Here is an 18,416-nt window from a genome sequence, read left to right as displayed (position 1 = left end):
GGGACCGAAGAGTGTTGTGGGACTTGTATCATTTTATTGGGTTGTTCTGTAATGGCGGCACTTGAAGCATGGAGGTCGTGGTTTTGGGATGCTGACTTCTGGCTTCCTGAAAACTCTACTTGGCAGGGCTTAGAAGAAGCGAAGAAACTGAAGTGGGCTCAAGTTGGAGAGCTGTATCTGTGCTTTCCTGTGGCAATTGTGCTAATCGTTTTGCGAGTTCTTTTTGAAAGGTGAGGAAAGTGTGGAGCGTGCTGTAAGCTTACTGTACCGTACTATATGGTTGACCTCTCGTTGTGAATCACATATAGCCGGCTTTTTAACTGAAAAAGCTTTTAACGAGCTCTGTCTATTTCAAAGATCCAAAAATTGATGTTACACTTTAGGTTTTTTACTATCTTGCAAATCAAAATTTATTCTGTAACTTGTCCAAGCAAATATTCACTCGATCAAAGGAACCACTTCACCTGGCATGGGGTATAAGCTTAAACCAAACGATGAGAGCTTAAAGCTGAATAATCTTTTGCATTTAAAGCGTGTAAAAACACACTTAAATCATGAGAGATGTTTTTTTTTTTCATCTTTTTGTGAGCTCAAGTTCAGTTAAATACTAACGCTTTCCAAGTTAGCAGATTCTTTATTTAGCTGTCAGGAAATCAAACATCAAACCTACATAACATTTACAATCTCAAATCTGCACGTTTTTTCCGCATTTGCTTACTCTATCTTCACGCGTTAAATATCAATTATCAAATGTACTTGAGCTTAGCATTATCCTAAAAAAAACGCCAGAAGGTATTTCGCTCGTTTTTGGCAATCGCAGAAAGCGTTAATTTCAATAAACCTTCCGAGCAATAGGTGTGACCGTATTAAATGTGAATTTTTTAAAATTTGCATGATTTTCTGACCCAGAAAAACCGAAAACAAAGGCAATATCCTACAAAACACCTGTTCTCTTCTCACTTTTGTTCAAAGAAGAAAGGATTTCAAAGCAGTAAAATTGAAGATCAAATGTATGTTATTTTGCAGTAATGTCTCTTCTGTTGATAAACATCAGATTATTTTTGCTTTCTGCCCACAACACCTGGTGACAAATTTTTTTACCTGCAAAAGTGAAAAAAACATTGATTTGTTTCTTGCTGAGTTTATCTCTTTAGTTTAGATTTCCCACTGTGAAGATGTAAAGATTCTTTTTGAATATCAAAGTATCATTTCTCTTCACTGTTTTCCCAGCCTTTCTTTATTCATGTTGAGAGAATTAGCTGGTATACTGAGACAGTCTTACAGTTGAAATTACGGCTCTGCACATCACCTGTTTGTTTGACAATTACTTGATACTCCAGAGTTTACAAATAAACCAAACATGTTACATCTTATGTCATACCTTCTCACTAAAATGCTATCAGTCAGGCTAAGAAAATTGAAAGAAATTTTTTTTAGTTGATTACTAATTTTGTGGAAATAATATCATCAAAGTAAACATGAATCACACAAAGGGAACTTTAACAAATACAGAATTTAAATATCTTTGGAAAAGACTTGTATCATTTTTTAGAAGCCCTTTGGTTGTTTGGTTATTGAAATACATTTGTGATCAAAAGGTACTTGGTTGAGAGCCTGGTTTCTACAATCCTTTTTTCAATCTGTAGTTAGGAAACATCGCACCATGGGTCTCCCAGACTACGTTTACACTAGATGAAAAGTTTCTGGATTTGCAAAGGTTACTGCGTATAGATTCATAAGAACTTATTTGGATTCATGAAGTGTTTACTTTATTGGTGATTGGATTCTTGACAGTTTACATAACAGTGTAAACCTGAAGTTAACGAACAAATCAATCTTGGACCAAACTGTGAAAAAAAAAAAAAACTAAAAAATACTCTGAGATCCCAAATAAAATACAAGTGTGGCAAACAATCATTACAATATTATAGTTCATATTCTGTACAAAGTGAGCTTTAAAGGTTGGAGTTAGACTAAGCTGTGAGCAAGATGATGCCAGGCGTGTATATCATGCAAAACAATAAGTGAAGTTTACAATAATGTGTTCTAGATCAAATATGTAAGAGATAAATACCGAGAACGGAGGTATTAATCCATGTACATCCCGAGGGCCGTAGGCCCGAGGGATGTATATGGATTAATACCGACGTTCGAGGTATTTATCTGACTTATTTCATGAAATTATTCCTTTCTTCAAGGGGACAAACGCCGGCTAATTAGTACCGTCACACTTAGGTGAGAAACGGAGAACAATAGAAGCAACCTGATGTGTGCGTTTCTCGCAGTACTGCTAATGTAAATGAGGGATTTATCTGTATAAATCCCTCGTTTCAGGTAGTTTAATATTCATGAAGGATGTAAGTTAAATAAAGGATGTTGAATAACAAAAGAAAATGTGATTCATGAAATAACATTGGGTTACAAAGTTTCCACTTTAGAAATAATCCCTGTTTCACATCACTGACTTGTTGTATTTGTGAAAATGTCACAGGCTAGTTCTTTGAATGTAATTTATAAGGTCAAGAGATACATTATGCTGATCCATGTTTTCTAAATCGTAATAAGTCTGTATGCCAAAGGAGAGATGATTTGAAGGGAGTTCAAATTCAAAACCAGGTCAGCAAATGAACCCTTTTGCACAAGTCCATTACTTGATTTCTCTGCCCTCATTTCTATTGTATTTTAATTTAAAAATTGTAGTATGATTTTATGCACTCTTGCACGTTATACGCCAGTTAGCTACATGTGGCAGTGACCAACTTGAAAGCCTAAACTCCTTTGGTCACTGTGCACATTTAACTCTGATGATTTATGTAATTTAATGTTGTCTTTATGTTACTTTTGTGATGTACTGCAATTTCCTTTTGTAGTAAACTATTGAAATAGTGCATAAATAAAAAAAAATCTGAAATCTGTTAATCCTTCAATTCCCAATATCAGAGTACACTTTCTCATTACTGTTCTCCATATATTTGTTAAGCTACTTATTAAGAGAATTTTTTTATCCTTAAAGATAATTTCCTAACTTTTGATGACCTGTGTGCTTGACAAAGTAGGGATTTTGTTCTCTAGAGAAATTAGCTACTGGTGCCTACTGGGACTTAAGAGAGGTAGTGTCACCTATCTTTTAGCGTCACTTTGAATGACTGAAAAACATATTTGTATCAATAGACATGTTAAAACGATGGTTCAATTTTGTTAACAATAGCCCTACTTGAATCTAGAATCAACCCTCTTTTGCTGCACATGGTTAGGATGTAAATGAATTGTAACTTGAAAAATATGGCCAAGATGTATTTTGGAGAAATCACTGATTGCAGTTTATTCCTCCTCAGAGAAGCCATTTCATATTTCTCCCGCTGCTCTAAGAGCGATTTCATGTTAGAGCATGCTTTGAGCAGCTTTGACCAACACATAGCACAATCTCTTTTAAAGGATCAAAGTGACAGGAAAGCTATTGTGTTTGTACTTGTCTTTTTATCAAGATCGATTTTGAGAAACATTTTAAAAGGAAAATTAGTGAGAAAACATTACATGACATTTTGACAACCTCATGTCATCATTATCATTATCATTATCATTATCATTATCATTATCATTATTGTCTTTGTCAGGTTTATTGCTGCCCCACTTGCACGATATCTCGGCGTAAAAGAAAAACCTACAGTTTTTGTCCCCAACACGTTCTGTGAGAAGGTTTACCAAACAATTAGTAAGTCACCAAATGCTGAGAGAGTTGAAGGACTGTCAAAACAGCTTGGCTGGACTACACGTGAAGTCAAGAGATGGTTCAAAAATCGCAGACAGCAGTCAAAACCTTCTCTTATGAGGAAAGCTACTGAAAGCAGGTACAAACATTCATAAGTTACCAGTAGTTTACTCAAAGTGGCTTGAACTAAGGAGTCATTCGTGCATGTTTTAAAGATAGTGTGTCCTTTATATGTTTTGCACATCTTGGGATGGTGTCTACTAAAACAAAGATTTTTTGTGTGGTTAATGACTATGCCGAAAAAGCAGATCTCAGCAAGGGTTGTTGGGATCCAAAAAGAGAATTAGGGGTACTCGCACATTTTTCAGAGATAACTAAGCTTTGATTTTGAAAAAAAAAGAAGCCTACATTGTTACATGTATGTATTTTTGAGCTTTTTAGAATTATTGTTGTCGGTAAAAAATGTGCGGTTACCCCAACTTTCTTTTTGGATTCCAAAAGACCTTACTAAGATCTGCTTTATAGCCATATAATGCACAAATATACGCCTGTACTAGAAGGCACCGTCCTTAAATATTCAGCTCAATTTTGACGTGCGCATCATCCAGTTTATCAGCTGTCTGTCATATTTATAAAAAATAAGTACAGTAATGGAAAGAAAAGTCTGCCATCAGCCATTGTCCATCCATCCTTTTGAAATATCTGATGAGTTCAGGCACAACATCCTTGCAGTACAAAAAAAAAAAAAGAAGGCTCATTTGTCTTCAGAACTTGTAAACTGGTTGAATTTGCTGTTAAATGAATTTCAAAGAGATATGAACTTACACTTCCCCATGACTTACATGTAAGTTTTGCTGCAAAACACTCAGTTAACTTGATTAACTTGAGTAAAAAGTTGAAAATTTGACTTCTACAAACTGTTTTTTTTTTTCTAATAATGCTGTGGGCCTGAAATTGAATGTGGCTATTAACCCTTTGACTCCTGTCGTGTTTCCATGGTTTCGCATAAATTACCTTTTTCCAAGAGCGGTTTTACTTGATGAATTGCGCAGTAGATAAATAAATATTCTTGGCTTCCAAAATTAACTGCATATTAAACTGGAATGATTAAAAAAATGTTTTCCGACGTAAAATAATATGGTTACCGATTAATCATTTAATGAAAAACACACTTGAACGCAAAAATTGCTAAAATTCACGGCATGTTGATGAAGACCTTTGGCGTGTCAAATTTCAACCCGCTTATGCAAATTGTCCTTGATTACGCATCTGTCGCTTCTCAAACGAATATATGAATTGACAAAGACACAAAAATCAACAAAAAGCTTTATACATAAATAAATAAGTACATAAAAAAAAAAATACATAAATAATAAAAAAAATACATAAATAAACAATACATTTGCTATTAGAGGCAAAAAACTTTCAGTTTTTTTGCGTGCGTGCAAACACGCATGTAAAATTTGAAGACGCTCCGTGTTTGTACAAGGCGATCACTCGCAGTAAATTCGGGCACGTTTGCGATGAAAATTACAGAAGTTACAGAATTCTGATTCAAATCATCACTTAAACTATTTGTAAAAAGCAAATCAACATCGGAAAACATCATTTACCGTGTTGTCACCATTGTCCTGGTCTTATAAACTCCTTTTGAAGCCCGCGGTTTGGTTTTCACTTTTGAGGCATATTTCGGTAGCGGTGTGGAAATTAAGGAGATCACAACGGGAAACGGCTTTTCGCTGTTTTTTAACGCCTCCAAGTTCTCTTTTTTGGCAGTAGATTATTGTTCACGGTTATTCCTTTCCATTGTGAGCTTAAAAAAGATGTACTTGCTTTAAAAGGTGAAAAAAACATGTCTTGAAACTTCAGGACCGATTCACGCGCGGCACCATTTTGTTATTTTGCTCAGCTCCATGCGGTAGGTTCAGAAGGATCCTCTCCCCTACCCCCTAAAATGCCTTAAAATATGCACAAAAGACAGATTCTGATTGGTTTATCATTCTACTGGCTATTGTGACCTTTTCAGGACGAAAAAAACCCCAGGAGGGGAGGGAGAACATATCGAGTTTCACGCGCGGAGCATGCGCGAGGGATGGCCGGTTTTGGTCGGTGTAGGAGTCAATGGGTTAAATATATAATTTATATAATGGAGCTTTTTTGTTAGTCTGTTTGCACTGGAGTCTGTATTGTGGTCATAAGTATGTGCATTGTTCTAAGTTGTTCCCTTGTATCTTACAGTTGGAGATTTGTCTTTTATTTTGGGACAACCATTTATGGATTTGTTGTATTGTTTAAGGTAAGTTGCTGTTGTTTTAAGCCTTTTTTTTTTCAGTAGGAACATAAGCACAAGTACAGGCAGAAGAGTGCTTTTTTCACCATGAAAACAGTTTTGACAGTCAAGCGTAAGCACGAACACAAGAATCACAGTTTTTTCTTTCCTTCCGTTTACGAAAAAGGTGCTTGTTCTAGTCTTGCTAAAAACACTTTGATTGTCAAAGGATATTGATAACATTGTTTAATTAAAAATCTATTTTGTTATTTCTTCTCTAGGAATCCTGGCTTTGGGATTTAAGACTCTGCTTTCTTGGTCATGGAATACATGTATGATTCCATTTCACCAATAATAATTGCATGTATTTTAATTAAATAATATTTATTCATTATAATAATGCTTCCAAGAAGGCTTTTTCTTGTTTGGCCAGACAAGAAGCTTTCCATGTAAATATTAGGGTGCTTACCATTTACATGGAAAACCTGGAAATTCCTGTTGGAAAATCAAATGGTACGCATCATTCCATTTGTAGTATTTCTGAAATTATGGGTCTCTGGTCAAAGCGATGCATTTTTATTGCTCCTTTTGGGATTTACAGCTGATGTTCATACATTTTAAATGTTGTCCATCTACTGATATCATTTGTTAAATCATTTCCTATTTATGCCGAAAATTTCCATCCGGGTGGTTTGCGTAAATGGTAAGCACCCCTAGCTTCCTTGTGATGGTGTAATAGTGAGAGCTCTTGCCTTCCACTAATACAGTGTTCAGTTAAGTTTCAAAGGCAAAGAGTCAATAAGGAGTTTTATGAGGTTAAATTCCCAGAGTTAATGTCATATGTAGGTTGTGTTTGTTGTTGATTCTTGCCCTTGCTCTGGACAAGGCTTTTTCTTTAGGGACATGTACTCTGGCTTTCCTTTCTGCATAAAAACAAACACTCCCAAATTCCATTTTGTCCAGGAAACATTAGATGAAGAGCCACTCTGTGGATATGCTGCTATTGTTATTATCATCGTCATCATCATCATCATTATTAAGCAGCTGTTGCATACGCTTTAATGGTTCAAACAGTTTTGAAAACTAATCAGCAGTTGGATCATTTTAACAAAACTTTTTCATAGTGTGCTGTTCACTAATTTGTTTTTTTTTTCCTTTCTTTCTTCCTTTGCCAGCCTCTCACAGATGAAATATTTTACTATTACCTATTTGAAGTAGGATTTTACTTATCGTTAATTATCTCCCTGTTTGTGGATGTAAAAAGAAAGGTTTGTGTTATTTGTTCTATCTGTTTTGTAAGTAATATATCAAACATGAGAAAGCGTGTTTCATCAGATTTCCAAACCCTGAGAAGTAGGTTGAAAAAACGAGGTAAAGCCGAGTTAATGACTTCAAAGTGTTTGGATATCTGATGCTCAAAATGCACTTTCGAGTGTTTGATATGGCTTCTCAAATGATTATTAATTCTTGGAGAAATTCAAGGCTAAAGTTGGCAAAATTTTATGGTAATTAGGAACATAACCAAACCACGGTCACAGTAGTTAATGAGTTTGAGAACATATGATATAGTTGGTATGGTATGGTTGGTTAGGAAATGGCAAAAAATAGTTCTGGGTGAACATTTAGTTAAAAACAAAAGAAGAAAGGGTTGTAATTGCTATTCTGTTGGCTAGAAAGTAGCCTTGTTCTTGAATTGTTCAAGTGTTTGGAAACATCAAAATTAGAAGTACAAAATGCCACTGATCGATATATGCGTTTGGTGTACATGTACCTCCAAACTGTAGCTTATGTTAGAGTCTGTAACTGTGTTAAATTATTTAAACATTCCAAAAATCATAGAGTGTAGATACCAGGAGGTAGCATTTTTTTCTATTAAATTGCAAAGATCTTTCCAAGACCAGGTAGCTGAATGTCACTGCAGTTGACCAAATATTGGGGAGCTTAAGCAATTTCGACGGCAACGGCAATGAAAACGTCACCTGAAAATATATCTTTATTTCATTTATGCTACTTCGCGATTATTACAACTTGCTCAACTTTTACAAAAATGGTGAACTATCCAGGAACCAAATTGGTAGGAGTGGCATACGAGTTAAGAAAGAAAATGAAAAAATTCACCGTAGTGCGTTTATTTTCTCCACAAAACCTTAAATGTGGTCATTTCATGTTGTTGTTTTGCAGAGGACCACAAAGAACTGTACCAAAATGTAAAACGCACATGCAGGGTTGTCGTTGCTGTCGCCGTCGTCATTGCTTACACTCCCTGTTGTTTTGTAGAGGACAGCAGAGAAATGTACCAAACCTTAAAACGCATGTGCAGAGCGATTGTTTTTGTTCATTGAGCCTTTTTTGTTTTAACCTGCACAAAAATATCTCTTCATTAGGAGGCATAACTACATTTTTTGACTTTGTGTTTTGTAGGATTTTTGGCAAATGGTTGTCCACCACATTGTAACAGTGTTGTTGTTGGTGTTCTCGTATAATACTGGTTTCTTCCGCATTGGCTGTGTTATAGTATTGTTGCATGACCTGGCAGATATATTTCTTGAGGTAGGTATTGTAATGTTTAAAACGCAAGCAGCAGTGTTTTATTGGGATTGAAAAGAACCAGGCTCCGGCGAGTGGTTTTAGACTCAATAAAACACGTGCTGCGAGGTTTGTTGAAGGGCTTCGAAAAACATTCCTGGAAAAGCGTGTGTCAGGAGAGTTCATAACAATGATGCTTTTGTGAACGTTGGAAATTAGCATACGAGAAAAACATTAAACACCGCATACTAATAAGGAGGAGGTTTAATCTGATATAAAACCACTGCACATGATGTTTTATGGACCGTTTGATAGGTCATTGGGCTTATGAATTATTAGTGAGTTTTGAACAATGTCTTAGGGATCTGTGTCATTTGTAAGGTTTTATTAATTCCTGCCTTGCAAATCTTGCTATGCTGAAATAAGGTACATGTACATGTAGACATATTTTTTAATCGGATCTAAAACATTGTTGCTTTCTGGATGGAAACTGTTGCTTCTGAACATGTTTCCAAGTTTTGTTTCATGAGAATGAAAAATTTCTCGGAGTAGTTTTATAAATGTCTAAAACTGTTCAATTAATGTTTGGAGGTGGTAATATGTGCAACAGACTATCACAATTTCTAATACAATGCTAATTGTACAACAAGTTGCGGGAGTGTGTTGCCTGTACTACTTGTTTAAAGTGATTTTTTTGTCCAATAATTGTTTTTTTTTTTGTGTCTTACAGTCAGCAAAAGTATTTAACTATGCCAAATGGGAAGCTACCTGCAACATAATGTTTATCGTCTTTGCTGTAGTATTCAACATTACAAGGCTGGTTTATTATCCATTCTGGTAAGTCTAAGTGAATGACAGCAGTGTAAGCCATAAATGTTAGCTTGCGTGCAGCTAAAAACCCTTTCAAGAATAAATCCATGTCATGCTGGCATCTGTCAGCAATTTGTCCACACTTAGGTGATTGTTATTATGTTTAATTTAAGTCCTTGGCCATGTCAAACTAGGCCTACTTATACCAGACTAAATATGTATGCTACCATCATTGTAGTTAATTGAAGTAAACTGGTATGAGCAATTGTAGCCAATAGCGTTGAGCTAACGATTGTGATTCCATCTTCATTTTCTTTACTCACACTGGAATGGAAGGTTTATTACATTTCTAGACCCAGTTGTTCAAAGCCCGATTAAGCAAATCCTAGGTAAATGTGAACTTTGCTTTGAGTATATTTACTAATATATAAGAATTTGTCCAAAAGATTTTTGTCCCTAAGTTTTGCATAGACTTTTCTTTACCATTTTTAGCATTTTTATCATTTTTAATGAGCAAAATGCAAGCCTTTTCTGGTTAACTTTTAATCGTGGATTAGCATTATTCGGTTTTCTAACAAACTGGCCCTGATTCTCATTGAGAGTAACTGGTTGAATTATTGACTGTATGATTGATAAGTTGATAAATTCTTTGCTTTCTTTGCTCCATTCGTTTAATGATCAATGCAAGTTGATTTATCACACCTTGCTGGCGTTTCATTTTGATACAGGGTGATACATACAGTATATTACAGTCATCATTATTGTGGTTGGTTTAATTCCCGGCCTTGGTTCGTTGGACTGCTGTTATGTTTGCAGGTAATCCACAAAAATAAATAAATACAACTGAACCTGTGTTAAGCAGCACTGTATCAAGCGGTCACCCTCTATTAAGCAGTCAGTTACAAAACAAAGTCCTGAAAATTAATTCCCTTGATTACCGTAACTTTGAACTCTATAAAATGGTTACAGTCACCCTTAATTAAGTCCCAAGGAGCTGTTTCTGTCGTCTTGACCTGTTTTAAATAGTCTCTTTGTAAGAGGATGTAACTGACTGTACATGTAGGAACTTGGCGGTAAAATTTTGTAAGTCAATTTTTATACATGTTCTCCTTTGTCATCATACCATTTTATTGTCATTTGTAATTTCTTAACTAAGTGATTTTGTGGGCGCTTTTGTGCATGATTTGTACTTTAAGTTACCAAACATGAAATGAAATGGCTTTTTTTATTGTTTGATGTGTATTCTGTACAACCAGTATTAAGCGATCAACCTGGGGTCAATTCAATAAAGAAATTAGATTTGTAGTTTTTACACGTGTAATTTACACGTGTAAAGTCCGACTTGTAAATACAAGGATTCAATAAAAGAATTTTCCACACTGGAATTTACACGTGTATCCCTAGTCAGAATACAAGTGTAAATTACAATTGTAGCCTTACAATTGTAAACTCCGTTTGAATACATGTGTATTTTTTCGAATGCAAAATTTAAATATCTCTTCTGTCCCTTCAATATATGCGGTTCTCCTTCCTTCGTTCTCAGTTATATGTTCTTGAGACCATTGTTGAGCATGTTATCCAAGCAACAAAAGTTACTTTTAGCCCAGCTTGTGAGGGACCACAAAATGATAGTTTTAGCGCCATTTTCGTCGACGGTGACGAAGACGGCAACGCGTCAGTGAAGTTCAAGTTTTTACCGCTGAAACTGGCAATGGCAGGGGCGGCTCACCAAAAATGCTACCCAAGCAGGCAGCCTTAAAAACAAAAGGCCAAGAAAAATCAGACGTGAGGCTCTGCCATCAGTTAGAAAGGCCAAGGGGATATCATCAACTGCACATAATAAGGCAGCAGATCCGGAAGACGACATACTGCGCCTTAGAAAAAGAAAACTCCAACTGGAAAATATCGAGCTGAGATTAGAGATAAAAAGGCTGAGAAAAGATCTTGACAATTAAATAATTTTATTAAACAGCGTCCATGGCATTTAACAAGACGATATCAGTAATCGTTTGGACAGTTGCTGAACTTATTACATTTATATTATAATACTTTGAATATTATCAAATCACTTTGAATATTGAGTGGAAAAACTGTAAATTGCAACCTTTGAAAGGTTTTTGCACTTATCTTTAAAATAAGACCATGGTTACCAATTAAACTAGCATAATTATGACCTACAGTTTCTTTTTCTTTTCCTAGTAAGGTAGATGTGCACTTTTTGCACAATACATGTAATGAATATCGACACTTATACAATTGACATATCAATTTGACTCTTCCAAAAAATATGGCGTATTTCGTCGTGGACTGTTCTCTTTTGATGATATTGAAACAGTTTAAGTTTTGAAGTGTCATTGGTATTATTTTTCGCACTCATAGGAAGTGCTGTAGCAACTGCTGTTGTCTGTCCTCTTATTCCTCTGTTGTCGTTATCTAGCTCATCGTCGTCAATGTCGAGATTTGCATCGCCAAGAGGATCATCACTGTTATCACTAAACAGAATGCAGAGGTTGTGCAGTATTACAGCACACTTGATAAGCTCGGCAGCTCTTTTCATGTTTCTCACTCTCATTCCCTTCTGTAGAGCATAGAACCTTTTCTTAAGAACGCCATAGAACGCTATGAATGATATTCCACACTGTTGATGTGGAGATACCATGACAACAGTGCATTACGAAATAGAAGGAATTTTTACAAGGATGTGGAGAAAGTTGCTGTCTTGCCGTTAGTGCTCGGTTACATCTCGTTCTGTTCCAAACGCGGGACTGTTAATACCAAAAGATGGCCAAAGGCGTCGGCAGGGAGACGAAACTTCTCTCGAAATTCCCTTGGCTTTTTGGACCTCAAACAGCCGTTTTTCCTCAAACTTCCTAGGTCGACGGATTATCTCACGTCTGGGGAGCTCGTCGAGTTCCTTTTCTCTCACAGACGACATGTTTTTACACTACAATTTGTTTTTCTGAAGTCTTACTCAGTGTGTTTACAAGTGACAAGCGACTTGTGTTTTGCACTTGTGATTTACAAGTTGGACTCTTGTAAAAATACAAGTCGGATTCTTGTAAAAGTTTTATTAAATTGAATTCTTACCATATTTTACACGTGTAGCGCTACACCTGTAATTACAAGTCGGACATTTGTAACCTGGACTTGTAACGATTTTTATTAAACTCGTCTCCGGCTGCGCTTGTAAATACAATGGTCCGACTTGTAGATTACAAGTGTAAAAGTTTTATTGAATTGACCCCTGTATTAATAATAATTATTTTAAGCAGTTACTTAGCCATTCCCAGAGGGTGACCACTTACAAAGGTTTGACTGTAAATAGACAAATAAATAAATAAATAAATAAATAAATAAATAAATAAGTAAATAAATAAATAAATAAATGTTTTCTTTAGTGATAGTACACTGCACTATGCAGCCAATAGACCATATGCAAAAATGGCTGACATCTTAATATTTTTTTGTCTGCATTCAAATTAGCCTCACTAGCCTCGTTCTTGAGTTCAAAAATCAAAAGAATATTTTTCCTTGGATGAGGCTAGTGAGGCTAATTTGAATACAGACAAAAGAATATTAAAATGTCAGCCATTTTTGCATTAGGTGTATTGTTTTTCCTTTCTATAAACAAAGCATTTAATAACATAATTTCAAATCATTTCAGGTTCTTCACTTCTATTGGTCTTATAAGATTGGAGAGATGGCTGTGCAGTTTATAATAAAAGGAACGGTAAGTTGAACAAAAACTATTGTTAAAGGGGCAATGTCACAGCAATTTTGCTTTGTTTTGGTCAAAATATTTGACAAAGAACCTGTTTCTTGTAACATGAAATTGCTGTCGCAATATCGGGAAGAAAATATTAGGGTTTTTCTCCCAGGAAGCACAAACCATAAATAAATAAATTTTTAGCAACTTCTTCCTCAAAAGTCCTTGATTTACCAATGAAAACAAAATTTAAAAGGGGAACCCTTTGGTTAAAAAAATCAGTCACTCCTCGTTTTTCAACTCACTCACTGTTTGGGAATTGGATGAAGCACTCTTTCTCGTGTTTAATATATTACTTCTTGTAGTGCTGTTTGTGAGCCATTTGCACCAGGCTGGGATTTCACACTGTCCAATTTTCAATACTTATACTTTTTTTTCTCTGCCAGGTGGAGGGAGATGTGCGCAGTGATGAAGAATCAGGCCCGGAAGAAGAGAAAGCAGACATGAATAAACAAGATGGTGTCCTGCTGGACAACAAGAAGAAACAGTAAAAGTTCCATTAGCTTGTGAAGGAGGATTCCACTTTAGACTGTGATAAGTCTCATTCTTCTCCTCATATCAGACACAGGCTGCAAACATTTTCGAGTTCTATTTAGACTGTGTTTTTCATTTTATCATGCACAGATGGCTTTTTATTTGCCACTTATTTCACCAAGCATTGTTGCCAAGTGGTGCAACATTGTGACACTTCAGACGCAATTTAAGATTTAACATACCCTATTTCAAAGAGAGCGCAAGATTTTGACCTTTTTAAAGGCCAGTGACAGTTGTTAATCATCCCCTTTTGGGGCAAAATTGCAGCAGAAATCTCTACACATCAAGGTCCTTTTTCAGTTGGGAAAAGCTTATATACCAGTAATAAAAAAACAACAACAAAAAACCAAACGTGAGGTAGTACATATATTACTTTAATAAATTGGATACCTTCTTCCCCTGCAGGGAATAATTTGTGACCATGTGCTGTTTGAGGACAAGGGAGAGGCTGTTCATAGTCTTGGGGGTGGGGATAGTGCGGACTGAATCTTCCATTGGCAACAGCCACAGCTGAATTGTCTTCTTTTCTCCCACTTAGTTTCATCTCACAATGCCATTTGGTTCCCACTATCAATCCTAGTTCCTTTTCTGTAAGGTTCCCACCCCCTGCTGCTCCCTTGTCCTTCAACTGTAGACTGCTAGCAGTTCTTTTCACAGTAGTTGAGAGGGTGAGGAAATAACAAACACAAATAAAGTCTAGAGAGTGGAGAATGGATGGGAAAACCTCTCTCCCAGTTCTCCCTGGACAGGTTTGCTGGGCTTGACACCCAGCCACTGTTAAAAAAAAACAAGGCCGCACTCCTCTGTCAGATAGGATGCCAGACCAGCATATGTGAAAGCAGTGGAATGAAGCCTGTTGGTTCTCTCACTCAAGCTTTTTTTTTCCAATTTCCATCTTTGCGGTCTTGACTATGGAGAAGGGGACTGCCAGCTACCAGTTTATCCCCGCCCCCAACGTTAAGTTTCAAATGTTTTTGACGTTGACATTTGCATCTGATCGATATTTAAAGTACATTATAGTAATATTATTATTGACATGATTGTCCCACCGAGGACTACTGGAATGTTACAGCGTTTGTAAAAGTTTTAACCGCAGCCACTCAAGATGAGTTGTTTGAAAGTAGATTAAACCTTGAGTGACAAGGAAACCTGAGTGTGTTTCCTCTGTACTGCAATTCTAATTAAATTAAGGACTGAAAAAAAAATTATTCACCTTCTTGATCCAGTCTTCAAGGTTATGGTGATCAAAGAACAGGGCCGTTGTAAAAGGAAAGTCAAATCAGATCAATCAAGGACATTGTAGTCTCATTATAGTTTATTTCTTGTGTATGGAATAATTTCCTGTGCACGTTCTTAAGTTCATTGAAGGATCTATGTGAGTCGTAAAGAAATGATTTTTTTCTCTCAGCTTCGATGTTATTGTAGCACTTTTTTGATTGTCATGAGTGATTTGTTGATTGTGATCACTGTAGACTGTTCACAGCCTTGTTACTTTCTTCCTCAAAATTTTTCTGGTATTTAGACATTGAAGTTTAGAAAGTTTTCAGAAGTTCTTTTTTAGCTTATCATGCAATCTTCCCAAGTTATAGATTGCCTGACAATTCAAGGAGCCTTTGCATAGATCCCACTCCTCCCCTCAACCCTTCCCCTCCCCCTCATGTTTATCATTATTTTGTTCTTTCACCAGACAGCAGAACCCTTATTGATAATCGAGTTCAAAGCCTTTCCCCTTTCACTGTGGTGCTAGATCCTTTGTTACGCTTCAAAGTGGAGTATAAATATTAATAAGTACTACACATTATACTGGCTGTCTATTCTTCTGTTGTTTCCTTGGTTTTTGCACAAAAACAGTCTTTATCCTTGGATGACCCTAATTGATCTCCTTATATTCGAAGTTTAATGTTTGAAGCCTTGGTCGAGTGGTGTTCAATTGAATGACAAATACATGATATTAGGTTAAAATGCCCACTAAATTACTCTGACTGTACATCCCCTTACATTCAAGCATCCAAAAAAAATTATAGTAGAGGGTGTTTTGAGAATGTTTGACTCTTTCATCTCTAAACTTCATGTGATAGAAAATGAGAATACCCTCTAAGGTTACCCAAGTATCAACATGTTCATTCTCATTACCATTCTGTACATATATTCCATATGGTATGAGTCGAGAGAATTTGTTCAAACGTCACAAAATTTTGCCTTTAGTGATCACTTCCTTTATTCTCAAGACCTGAATGTTCGATAAGGTAGTGATTTTGTGAAGAGAAATTCTGTGTTGATCAACAGATTAATTTAAGGTCGGGAAGGTGGGTGCAGTCGTTAGTTAAGCTAAGTTTACCATTATGCGATTCAAGACTTGTGCCACTTTCTCAGCCAGTTGAAAGCCAAACCAAAATCAATGTGCGATTTGCTCGCATGCATTTTTCTCTGCTTAAAGGGACTGTGTCAACTGGGGCTCATGCACAGTAGAGTAGAGTCCGGTTGAGACTAATTATTTGTATACAACTTGTTGCGGGATATTGCTTTTCCACCATTGCAAAAGCTTTCAAAAATATCACAACAAACAGTTTCTGTAATGATTACCAAAGAATGTTTGTAAATAAAAAATTCAGCAAACTTTCCGAAGATGAACCCGACTCAAACATGAAAACAGCTTTCTGAACTTTCCGATAGTATTTGAAAAAGTTGGGCCAACAATTTCATGTATGTGCCCAGGATGACATAGTCCCTTTAACATCATGCTGGTATATGAATTTGCTGTTAATATTGATTGCATTGTATACATTTGTACTTATCGGCCGGAGTGATCATTACTTTGGTTTTGGTTTTGTGACACTTGATACAGTCGATTAAAAACCGCTCTAGAAATGTTCATAATTGACTTTGTGAGGAAATTAACTTTCTCATTTGCAGTCTGTTTTAATTGAAGACATTGATAAGTCCTGGCTAAAAGTTCAAACACTTGTTGTGAAATAAATGTTGGACGCACAGTAAGACATTGCCCAACAAAAAATATTAGTCTTTAGGATAGGGTCCTAAACATTCTACGATCTTGGACAAAGCAAACAAAAAATTAAGACCACCTCCCTCCCCCCACCACTCCATTTCAAAGATGGAAAAATGGTGGGTTTTTGCTTTGTATACGATGTAATCATTGCTTTTTTTGGAGGGGGACGGGGTAATACCTTTTGTTATTCTTTCCAAGATTTAACATCAGAGAATTAAATTAAAAAAAGGAAGACCATCCCTACTCCCCATTTTAGTGATGGAAAAGTGGCACGTTTTGCTTTGTGCACAAATTCATCATTGATTATTTTTATTCTGTCAAGGATTGTGGCATTGTCAAACCACAAGTTTGTTACACAGCAAGGTTGTAATGTTTAGCAGGCTTTATGTTAGCAAGTTCGATTTCTGTTATGTGCTGATAGAAACTATTTAATGAAACGTTTTGAATAAACAAGCAACCCTGATCTATGGTTGTGAGTTTTTGCTTCGGTTAATGTTATGTAATGTGCCTTAATTTAGCATGTACTGTATTAATTTTGTCTTTGGAATTCAAGGGAGCGATAGTTCCTGTTTTGACATAAAACGACAAAAAGGAAGAAAAGAAACAGAATTTTTCCTTAACATGTATTGAGCAACTCATAGAAAAGGAGTCAGTGCTTGGTTGATTTCTAGAACATACAAGACGACATGTACTGCCCCTGCCTCAGTAGGTTTGGTCTTTGGGTGAATGGGTAGATTATTTGAATACAACCCTCTACATCAAAAAGTTAAATGTGATATCCATTGTGTATTCCAATATGGAGCTCATTTTGAGCAATTCTGATTTGAAGCCCAAAAATGGGCAAGCGCAAGTTACAGGGTTCGTACTCTTTTGAGCTTTTGAAATTCCGTGACCTTTTCCATGTCTTCTCCAAGTTGGAAATCATCTTTCATTTTGGGTATGTTTTTACTATTTTCTTCGCAAACAAACCCAATTTATTTTGCACTTTTTTATAAACATCATTTTCCATGACTTTCCATGACCCACACCTAAATTTCATGACTTTCCAGGCCTGGAAAATGAAATTCTACAATTCCATGACTTTCCAGGTTTTCCATGACCCATATGAACCCTGAGTTAACAATATTACTACAGACTTTTTTGCAATTTCTCCTGCACCCCACCTCCCTAGGGATCCAGCTTTCTGCTCTTCTATTTGCATCTTCTGTAAAAATGTCCTGCCCCTCTCCCCACTCACATACAAAATGACCAATTCAACTCCCCTACCCCAAGAGAACATCTTTGCATTCACAAATACAGTTTGATTTTTAACAAGAACAGGTTTGTAAACACATAATATATAGCTGTGAATAAATTTTCCAACATCTTTTATTAGCAAAATTATGTCCAAGCTTATAGTCTTACATATACATAATTAATTCTGAACTATACTCATGACTGTTCTCCATTTACAAGTGCTTTTTCAGTAAGAAAAATATTAAATAAAAACACTCTTTTGGCAATATTCACATTCTCAGAGTTAATCTGAAAGATATAACATTGTGCAGTTGCAGAAAATATCCATACCCCCCCCACAGAAGGTTTTCTGTTTTGCACCCCCCTTCCCCCCAAGAAATTCCATATTAAGCTTCTAAAATTTGGGCATCCAAGACCCCCCACCCCAAAGAATTTCCAATGACCTTCCATGGGTGTGGATTTTTTTAGGAACTGCACATATATATAAGCAATTTTACAGTTTTTTGGAAGGATTCTGTATGACATTACTTGACCTGTGGATTACATTAAAGAGATCCAT

The 18,416-nt window shown here is 36.0% G+C and overlaps 2 protein-coding genes across 2 annotated transcripts in view; one reads left to right on the top strand and one right to left on the bottom strand.

Annotated features, from left to right (window-relative positions):
• The window catches only part of LOC146452322 (myosin regulatory light polypeptide 9-like), a 48,562-nt gene extending 48,058 nt beyond the window's left edge, over window positions 1-504 (bottom strand). Inside the window, exon 1 of the mRNA XM_085098003.1 lies at window positions 489-504. The gene's annotated coding sequence lies outside the window, so the exon portion shown is untranslated. The remainder of the gene's footprint in view (window positions 1-488) is intronic.
• Window positions 14-17,084, top strand: LOC146452321 (ceramide synthase 6-like). Its single transcript, XM_085097995.1, has 10 exons — window positions 14-230; window positions 3,615-3,848; window positions 5,948-6,005; window positions 6,260-6,310; window positions 7,154-7,246; window positions 8,400-8,528; window positions 9,235-9,341; window positions 10,043-10,130; window positions 12,979-13,044; window positions 13,467-17,084. The coding sequence occupies exons 1-10, from the start codon at window positions 52-54 to the stop codon at window positions 13,569-13,571; spliced, it is 1,110 nt and encodes a 369-aa protein (XP_084954121.1). The 5' UTR covers window positions 14-51; the 3' UTR covers window positions 13,572-17,084.
• The last annotated feature ends 1,332 nt before the right edge of the window (window positions 17,085-18,416 follow it).

This window comes from Pavona decussata, unplaced genomic scaffold, assembly GCF_977016875.1.
Source record: "Pavona decussata unplaced genomic scaffold, jaPavDecu1.1 SCAFFOLD_371, whole genome shotgun sequence".
In the NCBI taxonomy this organism is placed as follows: Eukaryota; Metazoa; Cnidaria; class Anthozoa; order Scleractinia; family Agariciidae; genus Pavona; species Pavona decussata.
Note: the sequence above shows the minus strand (reverse complement) of the source record. Positions and strands in the feature narration are given on the sequence as shown.